The sequence below is a fragment of the Branchiostoma belcheri genome, unplaced genomic scaffold (genome assembly GCF_001625305.1).
Source record: "Branchiostoma belcheri isolate BF01 breed outbred unplaced genomic scaffold, Haploidv18h27 scaffold40, whole genome shotgun sequence".
Taxonomy (NCBI): domain Eukaryota; kingdom Metazoa; phylum Chordata; class Leptocardii; order Amphioxiformes; family Branchiostomatidae; genus Branchiostoma; species Branchiostoma belcheri.
In genome coordinates this window covers 1890647-1911266 of record NW_017804021.1, presented here as the reverse complement: position 1 = coordinate 1911266, position 20620 = coordinate 1890647, and the positions used below count along the sequence as shown (strand labels likewise).

Genomic DNA, 20620 nt, shown 5'->3' with positions numbered 1-20620 from the left:
TGAGAGTTCTGTGTTTCCCCTGGCTGACTCAGGGACTTCCCCATTACGTCATGCCTCATGTCAACAGTCTTTTGTATACCTGTGCAAATAGCAACCAGGGCCTGAAAGGCCATGCGTTCAACCTGTTTACAGTCTGGGTTCACTGGGCTGTGTGAATGTTTAACTCTGTCACTACGGTCCTGGGCATGAGCCTTTCTGTGAACCTGCCTGGGTAGAGACTTGTCTCTTCCTCCCTGTACTGGTGAGACTGAGAGAGCCTATGGTGGTTGCTTTGGTTGGGGGGATGGGTTGTTAAATTTTGCCCTTAAGTACCTCCAAAGACATAAGGAGAGAGCAGTCTCTGTGGCACATGGTTATTTAATTACTAGAGTCTTGTCTTTTCTCCATGTAGACTCTGACTCACTTATTATATAATAACTAAACACAGAACTTGCTTCCTTGTTTCACTTCCGGGTCTTTCCATTTTGTCATGTTTTTTTGTTTGACTGGATTCGTTGCCTGGGGCTGAAAGGTCACACACAACGTTGCATATTTACATACAGTATGGTTCACTGGTCTCTGTGAATGTTCAGGCACAGTGGTAGAGGATATGAAAAAGTTCTGCACACATAAAATGTATTGAGAGTTAAAATATGAATTGAGAGAACAACTTTTGCATTATGAAGCAAGATTAAACTGTAATTTCCAACACAATAAATTGGACTCACCCATTGGTTGTTGTTTGATGTGTTGGAAATTACAGTTTAAACTTGCTTCATAATGATTTCTACCAACACCGATGAACTTTCAAGGTATCTTTTGCATTAGGCTGACTATTGTTGGCAGTATTCTTCCTCTTCTAAAGCCACACCAATTTAATTTGTTGTTTCTTGGATTCGCCTATTTTTTTCTGATTTGAAAAAAAAAGATTTCAGGTTCTGAATCAACTGCAAAATGCTCAATGAAAGTAAATATATTTTGGCCCCAACAGTGGAAGAAGTCCTTTTCTCCCTACTAATTCTACTTGGTGAAGTTTTTCAATGTACGAGGGTGGATCAAAAAGTTCTCGGCCTCACCTAGAAAACGTCGTGGCAGAAAAAAATTTCTTACACTATGTTTCAACATAGTCCCCTCTAACTGCAATGCACTTGGTCCAGTGATGTTCCGGGTTTGTTTTCCCCTTGTGGAAGAAGGTTGAATCTGGAGCCCCCAGATAGGGCTCACCCGCACTGATGACGTCATCATTACCATAAAAACGTTGACCACGTAAGTGGAACTTCAGTTTAGGAAATAGGTAGAAGTCCGAGGGTGCTAGGTCAGGTGAATTGGAAGGGTGGGGTTAGACTTCAAAGCCAAATTCGTTTGCTGCTGTCACTGACCCCTGTGCTGTGTGGACAGGTGCATTGTCATCACGCCAGCTCGGTGCTTTCCTCTCCTTATCTCTTTGATCGTTGTCCTCAACTGTTGCTATTCTGTTAAATAGTACTCCCCATTGATGTTTTAACCTATTCACAGGTATTCAGTCATGATTACTCCCTTGCTGTCCCAGAAAACAGAGACAAAACCCCTGTCAACGGATGAAACTCGATAAAACTTCTTGGGGGCCGGGAAACATTCTTCATTCATTGTTTGTTCTGTTGTTTTGATTTGGGGTGAAAGTGGTGAAACCATGTCTCATCTTGGGTGAAAAATGTTTTGAGGTAATTGCATGGATTGGACTGAATTCGTTCCTTGAAATGTCCAGCTTGTTTAACTTCTGATGTTCAGAAAACAATTCTAGGCACCCACCTTACAGACAGGTTGCTCATCCCCAGGATGTCTGACAAAACATTGTGAACAGAGCCACAACACAGGCTAAAGACTCTGCTACATGTTGGACAGTCTCACATCTGTCATTTACTACCATGTGATGGATGGCCTCAACTGGATTGTCCATGGTGCTGATTTGTGGCATCCTGACATATGTTCATCTTTGGTGCTCACCTTGCAGCGCTTGTAGCTAGCAACCCACTTCTTTATAGTTGAATAAGAAGGAGAGTCATCACCAAGTGTCCTGACCATGTGTTCATGGATTTCCTTACGAGAAATCCCTTTTTATCGACCTACATGATCACAGCACACGCTTCTGTTGCGGCCATTTTGTGATTTTGCCCTCACCCGCCCCATTTTCACGGGGCGTCACGTGCTAACTAATGAATATAGAAATTTGAATTTTTGTGTGCAGTGATGTAAGACATCATAGTATACAGTTATACTAAAGAATAGGAGTTTGCCCTTTATTTTCTAGGTGAGGCCGAGAACTTTTTGATCCACCCTCGTAACAATGCAACTTGGTTTCATTAAATGTTCAAAATATCTATTGTTTTAATCATAAATCAGCCTGCTATGTTCACTTCATGGCTTATATCGTAACATTTCCAGCTATCCCTTGCCTATGGTAAATCGCTTAATAAAGTCCATCAAAGTACAATTTTTACTTAATGTGTTTCATGTGTTTTTTTTCAGGGTCTGATCTACCGGTTCAAGTTCCTGATGCTGTTCACTCTCCTGTGTGCTGCCACGACTGTCATCTTCTTCATCATCAGCCAGGTAGGAACAATGTGTAATGCAGTTACAGTTAACTTTATTTGCAAAATCATGCCCGGAGGCTAATTGCTTTTACACTCAAGTATATGATCAGTACAATACTGGAAATAAAGCCAATCACAGTATATAGTCACAGTGTCAGGATACAGCCTATGAATAAAATTCAAGACATGAACACCACAGACAAAGACTGGAGTTGAACACCTCCATTTTATTCCTCTCCTAATCTAATTATAATAATAAGGTACATTTGAAGTCCCTGTCTACTGTCAACTCTACCATCTTCCAGCGTCTTCTCTCTCTCTACTGGTCCCTAACAACTTACAATGATTATATGTAACTTATGTTGTATGGTATGTTCTATATATGCTCAGTATGCAATTTAACTCACTAATTAAAAAGCTATTGAAGATACAAATTTGATTTAAAACTATACCTACAATTTCTCATTCTAACTAGATCAACTTTCAGCACAGTATATCTTTTAACAGTGAATTCTAAACATACATTGCATTAAACAGTATACACAGTAATTAATTAAACTAGCCATCACCCCAACATGTGGTGTTAAGTTTACTGAAAGCTATAAAAATCACAGATTATTCCTGATTAATTCCCACAGTCACCACAGTTATTAAACATTTTTTTTTGTTTATATACATATAAGAGATATATTTGATTTACAAGAAAAGGATCCATTTTGAAGTAAAATGTTGGTCAGTTTCATACAGTAGACTAAAACCATTGGCCAGGCCTCCAGGTTCTAGTTCTGTTTTTGCTACAATAATGTTGTTTCTATCATCGTAAGTACTATAAATATATACATTGTAATGTTTAGTATGATTCCACACAATCTTTCATATATCAGTTTAGGTACGTGTATCTTCTATCTACATCATCCTACTTTATGTCTGTCCTCGTAACACCTTTCCTTGAGACCAGGTACTGTTTTGTGGCCCTTTAAAAAAATTTCTGTCCTACTACCTGTACATGTATACTGTGCGGTAACTACATTTGGTGCCACATACAACATAAGTATATAATGGTAAATATGCAATCTAGCTCACTAAGTATACATGCAATGTTACAGTCAAATTGTAACTAGAATTTGATTCCAGCAAAGTATACCTTTAACTGTGCATTGTACACAATGTATCAAAAAGTATCATAATAATCAAACTAGCCCTGCCACCATATTAAATATATGGTGTTAAAGAAAGCTATAATACAGGGTATTTCTTAAATGCACACCACAGTTTATAACATTTTAATTTTGCTTTTGTTGATGTACAGATGATAAAAGGTATATTTTGATTTACAAGAAGAGGATGCATTTTTATCAGTTTTACGTGTATAGAGTAGACTTAAACCTTCAACCATTTGATAACAGCTACTATATAATATTTATTAGGTCTCCACACAATCCACAATATACTACTTCTCTCTGAGCCCAGGTCATCTTTTTTGGCCCTTTCGGTCTCTACTAGTACTACCAATGTCTACATGTGTGGTAACTATATGAGTGCACCTTACTCTAAATGTGTCTAGTATGTTTCAGATTTACACACAAGCACCAAAACCTTTTCATCCACAAATTTAGTCAAAAGTCAAACCTGCAATCTGGTTTGTTTTTCTGGGCATAGATGTCAGGACTTGGTTTTTAGGGAGTAAGTATGGGAGCCCCGGTATACAAGTAGGATGGCACCCAAGACTCTACTCAGGGCCAACCATTGTTTTTAGAGAGTAATTCTTAAAAAGCAACTGCTATTTGTTGTCTAATCTATCAATCAACTATAAAATCAATCATCTACTGGCATTGTAAACCATGAGGCATATTTTACGATTTATAAATTTTAACAATATTTAATAATATGTAATAATGTTTTAATAATAATACCCATATTTCAATGATATTTTGTGACCTCAGAGCAATTCAGGCAGCCAGTATGGCTGCCTGCGAGTCTGTTGTCAGTGTAATGGTAATTGAAATTGTGTATGTCTGGAGTTTGCAATTTTGAAATAAACCATTCTACATCAAGGATGTGTATGTGTGCTGCTGCTGACTGCTGGGGTTCCTCAGGGGTTCATAGTGGTGAGGGCTATCGTCTATGGTGTTGTACTCTGCTGTGTCAGGGTCCTCATCTGTTGGGACGTTATAGATATGCAGGCTGTCATCTCTATTGAGACGTGGTGTTTTAGACTGACTGTTTATTTCAGAATCTTCATTTGTTGTAACTTTACTCAGACTTATCTGGTCATGACCACTGGATGTGCCTGTGGGGTTTGTGTTGCTCAAGCCTTGCAGAGGAGTAGGATCCCTTTGCCTCCTCTTATACATGCACCCTACTGCAAAGCCAACAGTGCAGATAAGGAGGAGTCCAAGAATAGCTCCCATAGTAGCAAGAATGGGCACAGACAGGACAATGCCACCGGCAGCAGGGCCAGTATTGCTCTCTGTCATTGTCGACTGAAAACCAAAAGGAGAATCAGTACTGACTGTAGACCAGCCTGGGTTAGAGTCAGCAGTAGGAGTGTTGCTCTGTGTTGGGAACAATGTTGTTGATGTGAGAGCGTTGCTCTGTGTCAGTGTTGGGGACAATGTCAGTGCCTTTGCTGTTGACTTAACTGACTGATGAAAAGGAGTAGAGCTGCTGACTGGAGACAAGCTAAGAGTAGAGTCAGTAATGTGTTTTGTGCTAGAAGTGGAGTAGACTGGTGTCGTCTCCTCACAGATCAGGTCTTCAGAATTTACATCCCGTAAGTATTGCCCTGTAAGGTTAGCAGGTTCGACACATCTGATCTGGTCTTCAAATGGGTACGACCCGTTCATCCTCTGCTTAAAGGGAGCCATCCTACAGTCACACTGCCAGGGGTTGTTGCCAATGTTTACATCAGAGATGGAAGCCAGTATGTCATATGCCATGACTGGTAGGGTCTCTAATTCGTTATTATCTAATGTAAGCTCTGACAGTGCTGAAATCTGTAAATTTGATAAGGCCTCTACAGGGAAAGTGCTGATGTTGTTATGAGAAAGTCTCAGTGTTTGAAGCTGAAGTAGGTTCCCAAATGTGCCAGCTGTGATGGTGCTGATGTTGTTGTACTGAAGCTCTAGTATACGTAGCTGTGTTGTGTCAATGAAGGTGCCTGTCTCAATACTGTGGATGTTATTACTGCCAAGGTAAAGCCTCTGTAAGTTACCAAGTCCCTCAAATATGTCAGCTGGCAGACTTGTTAACTGGTTATTGTAAAGCCACAAGCGCTGCAGATTACCAAGTCCCACAAATATGCCAGCTGGCAGAGTTGTTAACTGGTTATTGGAAAGATACAAGTACCGCAGCCTACCAAGTCCCACACGAAGCCGCACGAATATGCCAGCTGGCAGACTAGTTAACTGGTTAGCGTGAAGATGCAAGGACTGCAGATAACCAAGTCCCACAAATATGTCAGCTGGCAGACTAGTTAACTGGTTATTGGAAAGAACCAATAAAAACAGATTACCAAGTCCCACAAACATATCAGCTGACAGACTAGTTAACTGGTTATGTTCAAGATACAAGCCCTGCAGTTTACGAAGTCCAGCAAATATGTCAGCTGGCAGACTAGTTAACTGGTTACGGAAAAGATACAAGGTCTTCAGATTACCAAGTCCCACAAATATGTCAGCTGGCAGATCTAGACTAGTTAACTGGTTATTGGAAAGAGACAAGGACTGCAGATTACCAAGTCCTTCAAATATGCCAGCTGTTAGATTAGTCAAATGATTATCACGAAGGCTCAGTGTAGTCAGGCTGGTTAAGTTGTGGAATGTTTTGTTATGGATCGTGGAGATCATATTTCTGGGAAGGAATAAACTTGTCAAGCTCCTGTACCTTGAGAAATCAGACTGACTTAAGGTTGTGATGGCATTTCCATACAAGTGAAGCTGAGTGATGTCTGTAGGCAGGTACTGAGGAACACTGGTGAGGCCTCTTCTGATGCAGGAACAGACTGATGAACAGATGCTGCTGCAGGTGTAGTCCCACTGGGCTGCGGTCGGGCCAGCTTCCTGCAGGATGATCAGCAGAAGAACCAGCATCCTCCTCGCTTTGTTGGACATACTGAAGTGTCACCTGTACAACAGAGATGAGATGCATCAGCATCAAAGTTCAGCTTTGTTGGCAGGATTCACACTGATAACCCAAAAGCTTTTATTGTAAGATCTGTATCACTTCTTCTGAGGCCCAACTGCAACAGTTGTATGTACCGAAAAACATATTACAGTTGACCTATAAAAGCAGAAAGGTCTGATGCAGTGCCATCAAAATCCACTAGGAGGCCCAGTCACACTAATTATTTCACATCGTTTTGCTGACACCTAGACACATTCCAAACATCACACAAATCTATCCACATCTTCCCAAATTATCAACTGAAGGTACATGTATTAATCTAATCTGACTAATATTCAGGGTACGCATTCATGCAATTTTGAAAATATCTTCAGAGCAATCATTCATAACGCTGTAAAATTGCCTCCACCCCTGAAGTGTCATCAAAAAAGGTAAGGCTTAACTGGAAGAACAACATGAAAACAAAGTCTTGGGAAAGTCGGTATCTTTGTTTAATATATTTAATAGGCACACACAATTTTAGGGAGTGACAAAGTTGAAAGATGCAAGCTTAAAATCCTCTCAGCGCCTGAAGTTTTAATGTGACAGCTGTACTTCCATGTAAAACTGTCCTACAGCCAACAAATCAACTTGTTGAAGCCTTATATGGCAAAGAAAAGTGCGAATTGGGAAACTAACCTTGGCAGAGATCCCTAAGAATTAAATCCTGCTCCAGTCTTTGAAGAAAGAACATTTAGTTACTACAAGGCCCAGATTTTTCAGTGGCCCAAGACAAAGAAATGGTGTCTGTAAAAATAAAAAAAGGTGTGTAACACACAATGTATAGTACCATTTTGGTTTATTACCTCCATGAAAATGGAGGTATTGTTTTTTGCGCGTCTGTGTGTTTGTGTTTCCGCACATTTGTAGTCAGCATAACTTCAGAACGCCTTTATGGATTGTGATGATATTTGGTCTGTTGGTAAGTCTTAGGAAGACAAAGGTCAAGGTCAAATATGGGCCTCCTGGTGGATGACCTTGGTACTGCAGCAGAATTTCCAGTTTTTGTATCTTTTGTCATGAACATGCTATGGTCTAGACTTTTGGGTGACAGATAGCTTATCCTGTCAGGAATAAGTGGTGTGAGTTTGGTCCCCCTAGCAGCTTGTTCTGGAACTGCAGGGCACTTTCTGACGAAATCTTTAAAAGCCAATAAGTCCAGATAGGAACATCCTATTTTCATCATTTTTGGTGTGTAGGTTACTGAGAGAGAGTTGTACATAATTAAATGCAAATTATGCAAATGATGACCTAATTTGCATACTTAATGAGGAAATGCTATAATTACAGTGTTTTATATAATACATGTAGTACTTTTATAGATGTAATCTATTTAATATGTGGCAGGCAGAACATCAATAGATACCAATTATGCAAATGATGACCTAATTTGCATAATTAATGTGAAAATTCTGTGACACCTTATTGGTGAATGATGGGACTTTTACACCTTGTGACATGTGTAAGTTACTGAAAGGTTAACACCACTATGCATATATTATGTTAATGTGGAGGACATTTGCATAATTAATGAGGACATGTTGAAATGAAGTATGACAAAGTAGAGGAATTTTACATTATATGGAAAGTAGGAAATCTTTTATCTCCTAAAACATTTATTACTCTCTATTATGGTCTTATCCATCCTTACTTAAGTTATTGTAATATTGTATGGGCAAGTACGTACATTACATCACATAAACCACTCTTTTTGCTTCAGAAACGATACATCACAATAGCGTCAAAAGTTTCATTTACTTTCCCTACTGCACCATTGTTGGAAAAGCTCAAAATACTGACCATAAATGACATAAATAAACTACAAACCAGTATTTTAATGTACAAGATAATAAATAAATGTCCTTTCCTTCCTGATAATAAATCACAACTTAAAATAATAGAATGTGGTGTCCCACAGGGTTCGATACTAGGACCCCTACTTTTTTTGATTTATATAAATGACCTCGAAAAAGCATCCTCAATTATATTCTTTATCCTATTTGCAGATGATTCAAATCTTTTTCTTTCAAACTCGAATTTTGATACGCTAGTAAACCTGGCTAACGAAGAATTGAAAAAGGTTATATCGTGGTTTGAGGCAAATAAATTATCAGTCAATGTTAAGAAGACATACTACCTTATTTTCTGTAATAGAAATAAAACCTACAATAGAAGCGCCAAAATCTTTTTAAAAAATGTAACCCTTTCTCAAGAGAGTCAAGCCAAATTCTTAGGTATAATCATTGATGAACGATTGACCTGGAAACCACATATAACTATGTTAGGTAAAAAATTTCAAAAACTATCGGTATTATTGGAAAACTTAAACATCTTCTTACTCAAAAAAACATTATTACCATATACATTTTTGTACAATAGCTTAATATACCCATATCTAACCTACGGGAATATAGTCTGGGGATGCGCCTACAAAACCACACTACAGCCCCTAGTATTACTCCAAAAAAGATTTGTTCGTTCAGCCACCGGCGCCAGTTTCCACGCACATTCTGCACCTTTGTTTACAAAACTTAAGATTTTGAATATTTTTGATATAAACAGACTTCATCTGATGCTATTTACGTTTAAATTCCTTACTTATTCTCTTCCAGACACATTTAACGGTCTTCTAAATCTTAATTCCCATTTTCATACTTACCAAACTCGACAAAGTGCCCATTTCCATATCCCCCTAGTTAGAACGTCCGTAGCTCAAATGAGTGTAAAATATAAATGTATAACTACTTGGAATAATCTCCCACTCCACCTAAAATGTTTAACATCAATAATCAGCTTTAAACGAAATCTTAAAAATCACCTACTTTTCTTTCCCATCGACATTTGATATCTATTACTTTGATTTCACCTGTATAGGTTTGAATTTCTTTTTAAAATTCATTAAATTTTTTTCTTGAGTTATTTCTTCAATTCTGCGAATTGTCTGTACTGCAGTTAAAGTTCTGTTAACCTATGTTCAAACATACCATTTCTAATTAGCGTTATTTATCAATCACTTTTGTTATTCATTGTTACTATTTGTTTTGTTACCATTATCATATTGATCATATTGATCAAACTTATTAATTACTTATTGTTATTTATTATTACCATTTGATTTGTTAGCATTATTTCAGTTGTTAATCAATTTTGTCGGGGAAGATCCCAGACAAGCCACTATGGCTTCATATCTTTCCCCAGCATTTTATTTTATTGTCAGTAATATGTTCATTTTATTGTTCTTAAATATATGCGAACCAATAAACAAACAAACAAACCTTCCACCTACACCTTCTTATTAAACTCAGATATCCACATCCACTTCACGTAGTTTGGCCAAGACCGAGAGGAGTGACACTGGCCTCATGTCCTGGGCTCGAGATGCACCGGCACATTTGGGCACAGGGACAACGTTTGCCGACTTCCATGCCAGGGGTACAGTTCCCTCTTCATACGAGGCATTGAATAAGTGGGCCACTATCGGGGCGAGGTCGTCTGCGAATTCTTTCAAAATCCAGTTGGGCAGACTGTCTGGGCCGGAGGACTTTCTGGATTTGACAGATTTGAGAAGACTCTTAACCTCCCCGATTGAACACAGTTCAGGACCTGGCTCTCCGAGTGGAAGAGGGAACATGCAGAGTGGCGCCCCTTGACACCATGCCTCAGAGAAGTGCTGGCTAATCGTTTCCGCCACCTGTCCCGGTGGGGTCCCGTCCATGGACGCAGAGAGTCGTGACTTCTGCGATCTACCCAGCTCCCGGTTAATACACGACCACTATCTACGTGGGTTTTCCTGTTTTAGCTGTTGTATGCAGTGAAGATAATGCCAGCCTTTGGCTTGCTGGACCACCGTTTTCACCTTGTTTCATAGCTGTTTCCACTTAGGTGACTTTCCGTGTCTCTGGAATTCTTCTTGCCTTTGTGAGATGGCTCTTTTCACCCTTTCGGTCATCCAACCTTTGTCATTCGTACGAACTGACTTGACTTTTGCCGGGAAGTGTTGCTTTACAAGGCCCATGACGATGTCATAGAACTCCCCAACTTTCTCTTCCACGGACGTGGCGTCGATAACTCCAGCCCAGTCAGTTGTGGCAATGTCAAGGGCAAATCTAGTTTTGTTGGCATATGTGACCAGTCTACGCAACAGTCTCCTGAGGAGATTACTTCCATCCATCCTACCGGTCATCAAGGACCAGTACGCGTATATATATGTAAAGGTGTGCCACAGGGCGGAGTCCTCTCTCCCTACCTGTTTCTACTCTTTATGAGTTCGCGCACCACGGTACATCATGACACCACAAACGTTGGGTATGCAGACGACGTTGGTCTCTCAAGAACTCTTGCTGTACCCACAGCCGACCTAGATACAACCGTGGCGGAGGAGACTTCTCACCTTGACTGCTGGGCGGAGGAAAACAGGATGATCCTGAATGGTTCCAAGAGCCAGCTCCTACAGATTTGCTTTAGTAAATCTGTTCCCATTCCTCCATCGATCACCTTGGGCGGCCAACCTGTGCCATCGGTCGGATCGGCGAAGGGACTTGGTTTTATCCTGGATAGAAACCTTTCTTTCAACGAGCAAGTCACCGCCATGACAAGCAAGGCATCGCGGAGACTGCACTACCTGCGTTTGCTCACAAAGCAAGACACTAGTGTCACGGATCTAGTGCAAATCTACCTGGCACTAGTAAGACCTGTCCTCGAATATTGTCATGTGCTGTTGGTAGGGTGCGGCAAGGAGCAAGAAATGGCCATTGAGAGGGTCCAACGCCGTGCCCTCCGCATCATTTCCCTGGGAGGACGTTGCAGCGTACCCGATCTGCCCACACTGAAGACGGAGGCAGCCGTGCACCTGTTTGAGCGAATGCTGCGAGATGACCACCCCCTAAACGACTTGGTTCCGCCGACTAGGTCTGCAGCAACTGGACTGTCCCTGAGAAACGCTGAGAGGATCAGTCTGCCTCCAGCTCGTACAAAGAGACTGCGCAATTCCTTCTTACACTGTGCTATCCGGTTGTATAACAACAGACCAACACTTGATACACAGTAATCACTTTGTATATATGTAATGCTAAGTGTGTTCGCTTTGCTTTTATGGATAGAATTGGTTGTAATTGAGATGCTGTTTTTTTAAGATATTCTGCTTGTGACGTTACTTGTAATGTTAAACTTTGTAATGTGTACATTGACTCATGAATTATGTAACCAGGACGTAATTCGGGCAATTTTTGCCCGCGAGCTCCTTTGGACTTGTAATAAACTTAATAAACTTAAAAAAAAAAAATTCACACGCCAACGCAATTATTTAAGGCCATCCAATGCGAAATTCGTCAATTTACAATCACGTACAGCTAGAGGCCCAACAATTTGAAACAACCTAAGTAGAACTTTACAAATTAGTCCCTCCTTCACCATTTTCAAAAATCATACTAAAGTAGCTTTCATAAATAACCCCACACATTCCTAATTTTTGTTTATCCTTGTTTCCTTGTTTACTACTATTACTACTTTTCATTATTGTAGATAGCATTGTATCGTATTGTATTTTATTGTTTTGTTTCATTTACCCGTTATTTAAGTTATTTCTTATTTATCTCATTTATTTGAATTGTGAAGGGAGGCCTCCTCATAAGCATTTTATGCTTCCGGCCTCCCTGCACTGTTACATTTCATTGATATTTTTTTTTATCTGTATTTGTTACAATTTGTTTTAAAGTGCGAATAAACTGAAACTGAAATATAAAAATATTGTCATTTGAATTTACAAAACCATAAATTAAACTAGATTATGCTAATTATGACCTTATTTCCATTGTCAATGAGACAAATAAAAAACATTTACAAAGACTCATATATTTCATGGAGGTATGAAATCTCAGAATTCTTCTTTAAGATGTTTGACAACAGCTCAGTAATTATTATAATAAGCATGTAAAAAAGTTGGATTTCAGTATCTCATTATGTCATGTTGACACAAGCATATTTGAACATAAAATCTCCTTTTTTGCTTGTATGAGTCTCTTAAGAAGAAGTGGAAATTTTAGAATGTTCCTTAAATTTGTAACTTCAAAGAAATGGTCAGAATGTGGCTGACTGTGGGTCAACCTAGTGCCTTCAGACATTTTCTCGTTGCCATTTTCATAGAACTAAACATTTGATCTGACAATCTTTCCAACTATTTAAAATCTTATGGCCCCAAAATACATCCTGATGAAGTAGGGCACAGAGAAGAAGTTGATTGACTCACCTCAGTATGAAAGGAAGTTGTCTTCAGTCTACAAACTCCTTAAAGTCTTGGAGTCCATCTTAACAGACTGTCTTTTAGTGTGTCCTTCAACTGAGTGAGGTGGTTGGACTACCTGAGGTTAAGTAAGGACGTTGAGTTGGACAGACACAGTGCCTATTGTGTCATACATGCCCACAGGTAGTTACAATGTAACCATGTGAACATAATGAGTTGTTCATACACTCTAAACTATCAGGGCTCAATATACTTTTTCTACTGTGCTATTCTGCTAACATGTTATAAATATAATAAATACATGAGTTGGAATTTTGTCAGCTTGCAAAACTCCAACTTGTATTTTTTCATGTCTCATAAATTCTTCCCTGATAACTGCAGGTTTCAGGTGGTATTTTGATCCCTGCACTCCAATGTCAGAAATCAAAGTTATTCTGGGAATAGCCTTTGCTTTACTGAGGGAACCTAGCCTCAAGATTCAACAAGTTTGGAAAAATTCACCTTCCCAATAGGATCAATACAATATCAGGTTAATAAAGTGGCCAGTAGCTCTGTGTTTTTTTTTTACAAAACTCTGGCCGTCTGTAGTTTAAAGAATCATATTTAATTTAAGGTAGTTTGTAGTTGATATTTAAGATATCTGTTAGTAAACAGGCCACAGTGTTTGGAAAATTAGGAAACATTTCTCAGTAGTATCTCATAATTCACTCCTATAGCTGATAGTGTGTATGATGTGGTAATTGTTTCCTCCTTGTCATGTTGACACAAGTAATATAATTTTAAAACTGTGAAATCTCCTTCTTTTATGCTTTTATGAGTTTCATCATCAGAAGTGGAAATTTTAGAAAGTTCCTCAACTGTTGTTTAAAGTTTGAACTTCGAAAAACTGGTCAGAATGTGGCTGACTGTGTGTCAACAAAGTGCCTTCTGACATGTTCCTGTTTGACATTTCCTCGTAGCCCTTTTCTTAGAACTAAACATTTGATCTGATAAATGATGTGGCAGGTTGAAACGTTTTGGGGACAATTCAGAAATATTTCAGTAGAATTTCAGTATGTTGAGATTCTTCTGTGTGTGTGTAATGTGGTAATTGTTTCCTCCTTGTCATGTTGACACAAGTACATTTAAAACCATGAAATGATCTCTTTCCTCTAAGCTTGTATGGGTGACTGTTAAGATTAATTAGAAGAAGACATCCTATTCCTAGACAGAAAGTTCCTTGGATCTACACTTTTAAAGGAAAGGAAAATTCTAGAAGGTGTCTGACTTTGTATCAACCAAGCCACTGCCTTCAGACATTTTCCCTGTTTGACATTTCCTCGTCGCCATTTTGTTATGACGCATGAACTAAACATTTTTGATTGGACAATCTTCCACTGATTTTACTTGTTATGGCCCAAAAATACATCCTGATGAAGTAGGGCGCAGAGAAGAAGTTGATTGACTCACCTCAGTATGGAAGGAAGTTGTCTTAAGTCTCCAAACTCCTCAAAGTCTCGGAGTCCTTCTTAACTCAGTGTCTTTCAGTGTGTCCTTCAACTGAGCGAGGTGGTTGGACTACCTGAGATTAATTACAGATGTTGACTTCAACCGATACCGCCCATAAAATCTTGCATGCCCACAGGTTATACAGTTAACTCTGCCAGCCTTGTGAACATAATGAGTTGTTCGTGACTGCTATCAGGAATCAACATATTTTCTACCATGTTATTCGGCTAACATTGAGTTGGAATTTTGTCAGCTTGCAAAACTCCCACTAGTCTATATTTTTTCTTGCAATCCTAAATTTTTCCCTGATATCTGCAGGTTTCAGGTGGATATTTTGAGCCCTGCACTCTGACGTCAGAAACCAAAGTTATTCTGGGAGTAACCTTTGCTTTACTGAGGGAACCTAGCCTCAAGTTTGGAAAAATTCACCATCCCAATAGGATCAATTATACAATATGTTGGTAAATAAAGTGGCTAGTAGCTTTGTGTTTTTTTTACAAAACTCCGGTCATGTAAGTTCAAAGAATCATATTAAAATAGTTTGTAGTTTATATTTATATTTAAGATATCTGTTAGTAAACAGGCCACAGTGTTTGAAAATTAAGAAAAAATTCAGTAGGGACTCAGTTTCTCATATTAATTCACTCCTGTAGCTGATAGTGTGTATAATGTGGTAATTGTTTCCTCCTTGTTATGTTGACACAAGTATACTTAAAATCATGAAATCTCTTTCCTCTAAGCTTGTATGAGTGTAAAGATTAATTAGAAGTAGGTATCTTACACAGAAAGTTCCCTGGATCCTTAAAAGGAAGGAATTTGTACTAGTAGGTGTCTGACTTTGTGTCAACCTAGCCACTGCCTTCAGACATTTTCCCTGTTTGACATTTCCTCGTCGCCATTTTGTTATGACGCATGAACTAAACATTTTTGATCTGACAATCTTTCCAACAATTTAACTTGTTAAAGCCCAAAAATACATCCTAATGAAGTAGGGGCACAGAGAAGAAGTTGATTGACTCACCTCAGTATGGAAGGAAAATGTCTTAAGTCTGCAAAATCCTTGAAGTCTCAGGGAGTCCGTCTTAACTCAGTGTCTTCTTGTGTGTCCTTCAACTGAGCAAGGTGGTTGGACTACCTGAGGTTAAGTAAGGACGTTGAGTTGGACAAACACAGTGCCTATTGTGTCATACATGCCCACAGGTGATACCTGTGGTAGTTAACTCTGCCAGCCGTGTGAACATAATGAGTTGTGCGTGATACACTCTAAACTGCTATGTCAGGGCTCACATACTTTTTATACTGCTATTCAGCTAGTAAGAACACTTTGTATTAGCCTAGTATAGTAACCTTGTATGTTCCTTATGTATGTCTAAGTCAAGTAGTGTATCTTTTGTCTCCAATTTTCTACATACCTCTGTAATGTGTATGCTGTCTTGACCTGTACCTATCCCGTTATGGCATGAATGTACAATAAAGGCATTCAGAATCGTATTCCATAGCTTGTGTCAACTTAAACAGTCCAAGTCGGCAGTGTACATGTGCTAAGAACCACTTATATCTCTCTGGGTACATTTTCTATGCTTGCATGAATAAAGAAATTTACTCTGATTTTATATTAACTTCCACAGCGTGAGACTTCGGAGGACGGGAGTAACGAGGAGATCGAGTTACGCCTGACGAACAGCCAGGCCAGCGGCGATGCTGGAGAGCTGTCCGTCATCTACAAGATCGCTGGCAAGGAGGCTCAAGAGTAGCCAATAGGAGGGGGCGAGAGATAGAGGTGGCCAATCAGGGGAGCCGGTCTGGGGAGACTAAATCAAGATTGGCCTGTCAGTTTAAAAGCAGCCTGTTTGAAGAAAGAAAATGAAATATTTAAAATGAAACCATCCTAGGATCCTGATATTCAATACTAACAAGTTTGTAGGCATTTCTCCAAAATCATGTTGATACAAATTGTACAAAATACCATAAAAATCATTGTAGCCCTTGACCCACACATGTAACTGTTTTTATGCCATATGAAATGTTGCCATAGTTAAGATGGGAACTTTCCCAAGTTGAAAACTATAGATGTTTATAGTAATTCGAAGGAACTTGGTGCCAGAGGGACCATATGGATAGGTTAAATTTACATTTACATTTATAAGTATATTTTAAGTGACCATATCATACATTAAAGTAAGATTTATTGTATATATAGTCCATTTGTTGCAATGTGAGAAACTAGATTTCATTTTACACTATTGTGGCCTACTCCTAACCTAAAGACCACTGCCCAATTAGAAAGTAGTTTGAACACTTTGCATTCAGGCAGGGAGAAACAGTACCACAGAAAAGTTGGAAATTGAAGTATGTGTATTTTTGGATGAGGCTCTGGCTATAACTATATCATGGAGAAATTAACTTCTCGATTTAGCAAGAGGTGTAACATTTGAGACAGATCAACCATTGCGACACCCGTAAAAACCAGGTTATGTTGGACAATTTTCCATTCCAGGTGTTTCCTCCTCACTGACAAAGATTTAAACTGTGTATTTAACCATGGGTTGTATATATAGATATACTAGTAGTGTTTTACCTTATGAAACATATTAAATTTTATAGTACAATAATAAGTACACTTTTGGCCATCTTTAACAAGTCCCTGTACTTTACGGACGCTCAAAAATGGAGCGCGCGCGTGAGGTTTTCATCATACATACTGTGTGTTTTACTGTGAGGATGGCGTTCAGCACCAAGGACAGGTACCGTTTGCATAGAAACGTGGTGCCGAGGCTGATTGAATTAGCAGATTCCGGCTACTATACTTTGACCAAATTGAATACTTATTGCTGCTTACACTGCCTATGTGTTATTTTGACACAAACTAGTCCGAAATCTTGGGCAGAGAGCCATTATTTTTCTGTGGGGATTGATTTTTGGCGGTAAAGTAGTTGTGGTTATCAGGGTAAATTAGACCAGTTGTTGTACACAGCTGTGAAAAAGTCACAGTGGTACGGTCCACTCAGTCTGCGTCTGTCGGAGCCACGCGGGGAAGACCAGGAATTATTTGTCACGTTTTGGGTAAATTTTCGGCTTCCAGTTCGAAAAATATTCATTCTGACTAGTAGACGAAATCTTCGGGGATGTTTCTACGGCGGAGTTGTGCCGTTTTCTGGATCTTGGGCGAAGAAATTGCGGATTTCCTGACGTGGTGGATTTTGGAGAAGACGAGAAAATGGCGCCCGAAGGAAGGCGGCGTGGTCGTGGGGAGGGCTGAGTTTTCACAAGGTAAGGCAACAAGCCGTGCCGTAGAAATTATTTATTTCCGAAAAAAGGGATAACAAATACGTTTCGGTATATTCTGTATCCCTGGTCTAATAATTTGGCCCCTTGTCTGTGAAACAGAAAGGAAACATGGGTAGAATATTTGTGGGAATTTCCCTCATGGAAAACACTGGAAATTTTGCCTATCGATATGCATGCAACATTTCTCTTCATTTGGCTAGGTATTTCAGACTGGGATAAAATGACAAAGAAACACCACTTTAATTAACTTGTTGTTTCATGGATTTGCCAGCCTTTTTTCCTGATTAAAAAACATGTACTTGTAACATTCAGGTTCTGTGTCAACCCCCAAAATCCTCATTTTTTACCCTAAAGTCTGTATTTTAAGCTTCAAGAATTTTAGGTATTGACTATTGGATAGGAATTCTATAATGTTGTTACATGCACCTGATTTGTTTTTTGTTTAATTGTAGAAACAACTAGTTAAACATAAAACATTCTCAAGTTTATGAAACCAAAAATAAACCTCTAAATTTTATTTAACGTAACGTGTGAAGTTAGTGTAATATTCACATATATGACATTGTGTTAAATTAAACCAACTGTACAGAGTACCCTTGAGTGTCTACAAATGCATAGCAAGTCTTAAAAGTTGTTATATGACAAGTCTCCTCCTGGGTACAATTTTTCTCATCAATACCCTAAATTGATTATTCTTTATACAGTTAGGTGATTTAAGTGTTAGCTGTATGTTTTAAACATGACTTTTAAGCTCTTCAAGAATGGCATCAAAAGTTTCTGGTCTACTAGTAGTTGTTAAGCTTTTTATTGTTGTGTAAGACGGCTGATAACACCTTGTAACTTGACCTTGTTTTCATGTGATTCTGTAGTTAGCTGTGTGCTGAGGGTTTGCCAGCTCTGCAAGTGTTCCTGTCCAGATGAGATCAGACTTGTGATGGCAGAGGCACCAGGTGATCGGATACAGGAGTATCAGGCCAGGTGAGGAAAATTGGTACTCTGCATTTTGTGTACCATTTACTTGATTATTTGAGACAAGTGTGTAACTTGGTATCTCTACATAGTTATGTGGCTGCTGACTGATGCAGTAGTGATGATTCCTGTCTGAACCTGTCAAGACTGGATTGGACCAGACCAGGCGACCCTAGAAGAATATCAGGTGAGAAAAATCTTAATTCTGCATTTTGCAAATTCCACTTGCTTGGTGAATTTGAGGAAAGTGTGTAACTTTGTGTGTAACTTGTTATATTTGTATATAGTACTTGGTAACTTGTTGCTAATACATGTATGTCAGAATTACAGTCACTGTAACTTTGAAGAAATAACACACAGCCTGGATTTTTTTAATCAATGTTTCAGCATTTTTCATTTTTCTACATGATTTATTCGCATCAGATTTATTGAAAGCAAAGTGAAAAATCGTAATTTACAGTGAATCTTAGACCACACCAATTTAATGGTCCTTCTTGGTTCTTAGATTCGCCTGCTTGATTTTTTTATGATCTCCAAAAAAAATATGCTGACATTTTGGCACCAGCAGATGAAGCAAAGTCGCTAACTGTAAATTTTTCTATTTATCCATGCAGTGATTTGATTGAAAGTTTAGAATTCATTGTCTGAATTGTGAACCAGCCCAGTTTCTTGAATTTGTGGCTCACATAGTATTTGGAGTATCAAGGGATGCCAGGAGGACTAAAATTGTTTTGCCTAGACTGCATTGCTTTATTGAAATTCTGCCAAAATCTTTGATAAAATTGGTGTGACCATAGCTCAACATTGTAAACATTTTCTTAGCACGCCAATCGTTGCTTTCAATACACTGACTTTTGTTCTCTGTCTTCAAGACGACATTGTGGATGATGCGGAGACCGAACTGTAGCAGAATGAAGGACCAGACTTTTGTTGGCAGATCTCAACCTGAGTGTGTAAAAGAAGATGGGGAGGTGTGAGTATGTTTACTTTATTAACACGAGACAACACTCCACATGCATGCACCCGCATTTCTCTCTTGCCTGCCTTTTTTTGTAAGTTTAATTCCACGACTGAAAATTCTTCGCATCGTATAGTTGAATGCCAAATTGCCCCAAAACCGTCATTTTGGACCTTAACACTTAAATTCTCCCGCCAAATACTTAGCCAGCCGCTTTTATTCCTCGTTATTCTGAATTCATATTGTGCAGTTGAATAATCCAAATTGCACAGAACTTATTCACTTACATTCTGTGAACCTGTAAATCGAGTGAAATTCTCCTGGCAAAAAACCTCGTCGTATTTTATAGTTGAATGCCAAATTGCCCAAAAATTGTTGCATTGGACCCTTACATAAGTTCTCTTGCCAAAAAAACTTGGTCGGCCCCTTCAATTCCACGTTTTTATCCTGAATTCATGTTAAGCATCACTGAAAAACTTTTTCTCCCTTGAAAAAGCTTTGTTTATCCTCTTTTATATCGTGTATTGGAATGCCAAAATTGCCCAAAAATTATTGCTTTCGACCCGTACACTTCTAAATTCTCGTGCAAAAAAACTTTGAATCTAAGCAGGCCACATTAATTTCATATTCCTCTTCATACCATGCCAAATAGCTTTGATTTGGGCTTTTGTTTGCACTTAATTATCTCGCCAAAAAACTTAGCTGGCCACATTAATCCCACAGTGATTTCTTCTTGTTAAGTTGATTTTAAGTTGACAAAAAAAAATAATTGGCACCCTCACCTGGTTAATTAATTGGATTAAGTTTTCCCGCCAAAAAACTTAGTATATGGAGCACTCTAACCTTGAACTTGTGCCCCCCTCCCACACTTCTTCCACAACTCAGAGTATGTTAGTTACACTGTTCTCTGGACTTCTTCGCACATGTAGTCACCACACTCTGGTACACAAACACTTGGTTGATCGA

The 20620-nt window shown here is 38.9% G+C and overlaps 1 protein-coding gene across 1 annotated transcript; it reads right to left on the bottom strand.

Annotated features, from left to right (window-relative positions):
* Nucleotides 1–4161: 4161 nt before the first annotated feature.
* LOC109477504 (reticulon-4 receptor-like 2) lies at nucleotides 4162–7392 on the bottom strand. The gene is made up of 4 exons (XM_019778787.1): nucleotides 7353–7392; nucleotides 6346–6674; nucleotides 4599–5823; nucleotides 4162–4198 (listed from the first exon to the last, which is right to left on the bottom strand). Exons 2-4 carry the CDS (start codon nucleotides 6659–6661, stop codon nucleotides 4162–4164), a joined length of 1578 nt encoding a protein of 525 aa, XP_019634346.1. The 5' UTR covers nucleotides 6662–6674; nucleotides 7353–7392.
* Nucleotides 7393–20620: the final 13228 nt, after the last annotated feature.